The 6,000-nt window shown below is 40.7% G+C and overlaps 1 protein-coding gene across 2 annotated transcripts in view; it reads left to right on the forward strand.

Annotated features, from left to right (window-relative positions):
* The window catches only part of LOC147883032 (insulin-induced protein), a 118,101-nt gene extending 114,418 nt beyond the window's left edge, over window positions 1-3,683 (forward strand). Inside the window, exons 5-6 of one of the 2 annotated variants that reach the window (XM_087399682.1) lie at window positions 2,784-2,835; window positions 3,035-3,683. In XM_087399682.1, the coding sequence (XP_087255808.1) occupies window positions 2,784-2,835; window positions 3,035-3,172 (190 nt within the window). In that variant the 3' untranslated portion in view covers window positions 3,173-3,683. The remainder of the gene's footprint in view (window positions 1-2,783; window positions 2,836-3,034) is intronic. The other variant, XM_087399683.1, reaches the window with a different exon arrangement.
* Window positions 3,684-6,000: the final 2,317 nt, after the last annotated feature.

Raw genomic sequence — 6,000 nt, forward strand, 5'->3', positions numbered from 1 at the left:
TTCGCTACTCCTAGACTAAGACATAGTAGGGAGAATGTTTCACAGCTCATTGACTCAGACGGAATTTTGAAGACATATCCGAATGCATCATGTGTATTATGTCTCCCTTCTCACAGCAGATTCTGACACACAGGCTAGAGAGGAAAATAGGGCAGCTGAGCAAATTTAGGGTTTCGAATTAGGGTTAGGGTTAGGTCTAGGATGACGTGGCAGCTATGGCTATGGCAGGGCTAAGTGGCTCTGATACCATGTTGAAAACATGGTGAAGGGAGAGAGAGAGAGAGAGAGAGAAGGTTAGGGTGTGAGGAAATGATGCTCAAATGAAGACATGACAAAGGCTTTCATTCATTCATCAAGTATATATAGATAAGTGAAGTACAAGCCTTATATAGGTTACTCACTAACACACTAGCACCTAGTGCATATGGGATAAGTCCCACGATGACACGTGACACTCACACAAGAATCACTCACATAGACTAGTACTAGATCACCTAGTACTTCACACTAACACATCACATCACCACACTCTTTGGCTATGATATCTCCAACACAGGGCTTCCCCTCAGTGTTGACAGCCTTTTGCACAGTCTTTGTCTCTGAGTGGCAGATGCTGTCCTCCACACAGGAATCTGAATTAGTGCACCAGCACAATGTCTAACATTCTATCGGTCACCTCACTGTTTGCAAATAATATCTCTGGGATGCTTGGGGAAATCACAAAAAACAAGCCCCATTTCACCAAATTGGTTGTTTGTCCTTCCTTCTAGGACTGGTCGTGCTGCTTCTTTTGTTGATCAGCCTTCTTTGCAATCTTATTATTTGTCCGGGCTTGTCACAGTAGAAGCCTGCAGGCATTTTTTACACTCATGGTTCAAGGAATTTGCTGGTATAGCCCTTCACTGTGGATTTTGGCACTTTTTTCCATTATGCTCAAGTGGGCAACTTGAAGTGCATAGGAGCCAGCTGTCCATTTTGATTGGTCAAGAATCCCATGGATTGATGATCTATATCATTTTCCTCAAGTTTTCTGATAGAAATGGAACTCGTCGATGGAAAAAAGGAATCATCACAATATGGCAGTCACAATGTCACATGTAACTTGTTTTGGAATACCCATCATCCAAGTCAAAAATTGCAAACTCACCATCAAGGCTACATAAGTAGTCTTGGAGAAAGCTATTTCACTTACAACTGAATCCAACCCTCAACCACCAAGTACACGAAGTACTTTGCTAGTGCCTCTAGCTCACGCTTAGGGTGCCGAACATAAACCGAGTATGCATACTACCTAATCTTTGATTGAAGAGTTAGCTCTTGGAAAATTCCCGTTGCGAGCTTGCCTCATTATGCAGTCATGGTTTACTAGTCACCACATAGAGCTTGAGCCACTTTCTTGCACTTTCTCCACCCACAGTTTTTGGATTGAACAGGCTTCATTCTCGCCTTTGCGCTCACTGTCATCATCTTTGGCAGCTAGTTTCAGGGAAAAAAACGGTTTTTCTTTAGCTTATGCAGTATTGTGGTTTAGCAATGGGCATTGGGCAATTCACTTCAAAGGATATGAAGATCCTCAATATGTTAGTGCTTTTGTTCTCAATCTAAAAATGCCAAGCATTGTGTATGGGCTTGCACTCAGCCTAGGCTTATATGCAGGGAGTTTTTCCATTTGATTTCAATTTCCTCCATTGTCCTTTGATTCTTACCTGAGTGGAGTATTATGGGAAGCCTTGACAGGGCATGCTTTTCTCTAAGACTGGACCTTCCTCGGTCCAGGTTCTTAGATACCTTGGACTGCAATCTCTCACTTTTCCAGCAACCTCATCCTCGTACAGCGAGCATTTTTTCCTGATGGAGGGACTATGGCATGACTTGGCATTATTGGGACCTGATGCTATGTATTTTACGTGTGCGTAAGGACTTTCACCTCTTAGAATTGTAATTTTAGGGTTTGAGACCAGCTTTTGCTTTTCTTTCATTTGTTTGAGATGTAATGAACTTCGCTTACAGTTTTTTTTTGAAATACTCAATATTGATGATTTACCTACTTTGGTCTTTCCTCGCATCCTTCAAACTTCAAAGGTTGACACCACCTCGTTCCAACTTAATTGTTGTGTACCTTAAGCTGAATCCTATCATTTGTTTTGCACACTGCCAAAACTTACGAATGTACTTTGAGCCACTTTCTTGCAGATCGCCTTCATACCATCCTTCCTGAGATCATCAATGCCATCATGTTGTAAAGCCCTTGCTTACCCAGACTTGCTGTTGTACTGCCTATGCCATCCTTACTGGCATCATGCTGATGTTAATTCTTGACATATGGTGTTGACATGGCATGCTATTGTCAATAGCAAATAGCAAACCAAGACTACGTAATAAACATTTAATGTTAGAAGTTTTCTTATAATTGGTATTCCAGTGGTTCAGTCCATGCATATAATTTTGGCATTTTCTTCCACGAGCTTGTTTCTTGCAGATATGTCTTTGGTAAAACCCTGGACTTCTTTGTTGTTCTGCCTTTTGTGCTTCTCCCTTGCTTTGGACTGTATTGCAATCCTTTGACCTCCCATGTCAATTCTATAGATTTCTCTGCACAGATATTTAGTTTCTATAGATTTCATAACAGATCATCAAATCATGTAACTAGCTCAACCCTTAATACTCCTCGATGCATGGTTGTGTTTAAATCGACTAGCTATCATTAGGAACAAGTTTGTGTCAGTTTAGAAGAAGACTGTTGACAATTATTTTCTTAACCTTTTATGGTGTTTGATTAACAGATTCCTCAGCCTTTGGCATTACCCAAAGGCTAATGTCGAAGTGTTTGGCGAGGTTTGTGCCTTCTCATAAGCCATGAAATTTCTTGACTATTATTTTTTCGTTTGCAATCCCCTTTTCATCTGTCCCGAATATGAGAATATTCACAAGAAGGCATGGTAGTGTAATGTTTCCATGTACAGAAAATATAATGAACAAAGTTTGCTAATAGATTCACATCATTCATTTCTGAAAATGCCATGTAATTTTACAGGGTTTAGTCACTTGGGTACTAGCCTGTTATTTCTCATACACCCCTTTCCTTGCAAATTTGTCACGCTGGCTCAGTTTACAATTCAACTCACAGAAGCCAGAACGACTGCATGATGAAGCTCGTCCTGGAGTGGACTGATTTTAATCTGCTTACGCTACTCCACTTGAACAAAATTTGAGGTTTGATACTGAACATGTAGACACAGAGTTGAGTATGCAAGGGGGAGATAATGACTTAAAGTTTCAAGCAGATTACACATATTTCAAGAGTACAAACAGTCAAACACTGATTCAAATGGTTTTGAAACACTGCACATATTGTCAGAGAAGTCTATAAGATGGGTGATGATTGTACCTCAAAGCTGACCAAGGTTCTAGCATTGGGAAATGTAGAATTGTAGGTGCAGAATACTATGGCACAAAAGGCTATAACATGCTGTATATTTTTGTGTGCTTGTAATTTATAAATTAGAAGGGGTGGGTCATTTACGTGGATACAAAAACTGTGCCTTAGCGAGAAATTCTATTAAAGAGGACAATGTATGGATCACCCAGTTGGCACTATTGATCACCCATCCTGTGGATGCATTGTGGGTCAGTAGGAACATTCTATGCACCACCTTTGATATACAAAGGTTCTGTTAATCATAACAACCACTTACGTGTTCATGTGTGTTGCATTTTATTAGGTGTTCACGTAGTAGATGTTAGTTTGTGGTTACCTATCTCGTTGCACCTTTTAATTGAACATATAAAGGTCTGTCAGTTCAGCATCTCTGCATCTAACACGTCTTCTTCGGTGTACCACTTTGTATACTTGGCAAGTCCTCGTTTAAATTTCATATTGTGGTGTCCATGCTTAACAATTTCATTTTGTGCAACAAATTCTCTCTTCCAATTCTCTTAGCACTACTTACAAGGAACTCGTATACATCTAAACGTGATGACAATTCATCTTACTGAGAAATTGTGCTTTAACTGTAAAACGTCCCTCTTGTTGGGTCATTCTTCTGCATTGAATGGAGGAATTTGTTTTATTGACTGCTACAAACTGTAGTATTTTGTATGTAGTAATTTCTTCATCATGAGGGAGACGCTAACTCCAAAAGATAACGAGCCAGCTTTGCATCTGTTGTATATTTCAAAGCTCAAAAATGAAATGCATATTGATTGGTAACAAACTAGTACTTTCTTTATCGTGAGGGAGACGTTGAGTCCAAAAGATAAAGAGCCAGGCTTGCATCTGTTGTATATCTCAAAGCTCAAGACACCATTCGCTAAGATTAAATGCAGCACTACCTTATCCCCCTTTTCAAACATGAAATGCATATGCCCTTATATTTGGCTCGTCTCCTGCTTTAAATTAAACATAATCTTGCAATTACGGAAAGTGTAAAAGTATCTTTCAACATCACACCAGTGTTCATCTTCCTGGGCAGTCTACCCTTAACTCTACACCAATTAATCAGCTTAGCCATCTGGCTCTTGCACGTGTCCCAGTAGGCTTGAAAGATTCCGTCTGGTCCAGGAGTTTTCTCCTTTGCCAGTTGCATAACTGTGAACTTAACCTCGTTCTCAGAGAAAGGTCTTTGTAGCATAGTCGCTTCAAAGTTATGGACCTTCCGAGGCATATCAGCCAAAAAAGCTTCCATCCTGATTCCATAATCTACTGGCTTGTCAGGGAATGAACCTGAGACTCTTGACAAGTGTTGCACAAACACTTTTGCAATTCCTTCATCACTCGTGATCAGGCTGTCATTGTCGTCTTTAAACATCGAGATAGCCTCCCTTTGTCTCTTTTCTTTAACTTCTCTAAAGAAGAAGGCAGGCAGCCTGTCACCCTCCTCAAGCCATCTAAGCCTCGAGTGGATACGTGCTGCTGCTAGTCTACGGTGCTCTTGTTCTCTCAGAAACAGGTCCATGGAATTGAGCATCGTCGACAACGAGTTCCATTTAAAAAGCATCGGCCCTCCATTAGATACTTTAGCAGCATGGAGATAAAAAAAGATCACTAATGGAAAGTGATCAGAGATGATTGAATCTATCAAAACAAGCCCGTGCAGACGAGGCTTAATCGACCAAGCTCCCTGTGTGAAATAGATCCTGTCTAGACGGGCCGCCCTCCAAGCTTCGCCAGCCTGCTTGTTGTTAAATTCGTAAGGTTATCAAACGTGACCCAATCTACCAAGTCGCAATTCTTCTCTAAGTGTTTCCAGGCATCCAATTCGCTTACTGAGATTTCAGCGCTTTCGTGGTGGGAGCGGTCTCGAGAACAAAGAGCATTGAACCAGTCGTCCAGGAGTACGGCCTGCTTGTCCTCCAAAACGTTTTTAAACCTTCCCCAAAGAGTTGCCGTTCAAGCTGAAGTGTTTGGAGCGTAAACTGACAGAACCAAGAACTTAGTACCTTGAAACGCGATCTCTGCAACTAGAAACTCACCTTCATCTCCGTTGATGCCAGAGAGGACCGAGAACTGCTCGCTAGTCAGCAAAGCAGTCCCTCCCTTCCCCTCCTGCGTGGACAATTACTTAGGCATATACTTGTAATAACTTTATTCAGAGAGAGAACACATCCCATCATGTTGTTGCCATTCACATCACGTCAAGACCTCCGGAGATTCGTGTAGATGTTGCTCCAAAAAGTCTCTTAAGTTTATGAAGATCCAAAACAATACGAAATGGCATGCGATTATTCTTTTTTTTGGGAAACAAAAGTAGATGAATTTCAAACAAGGTGGTGGCACCACTATGGCCCAGCTTGGATGATTTTTTTTGTATTAATGATTTTCACGTAAAAAAATTAAGATATGGTTGTATGTTTTTTATTTGTATTTTTGTAGATGTTGTTGGCCTCGTATTTTGAAAGTAAGCATGCGGTTGGATTTATATGTTTTTTTTGTGGAGCGGTGTTGGTTGGAGAGAGAGTTTGTTGAATGATGTTCAATATGTTGTAAGCAATCATAGAAGT

The sequence above is a fragment of the Dipteris shenzhenensis genome, chromosome 28 (genome assembly GCF_047967505.1).
Source record: "Dipteris shenzhenensis isolate YYH24624 ecotype China chromosome 28, Dip_SZ_1.0, whole genome shotgun sequence".
Lineage (NCBI taxonomy): Eukaryota > Viridiplantae > Streptophyta > Polypodiopsida > Gleicheniales > Dipteridaceae > Dipteris > Dipteris shenzhenensis.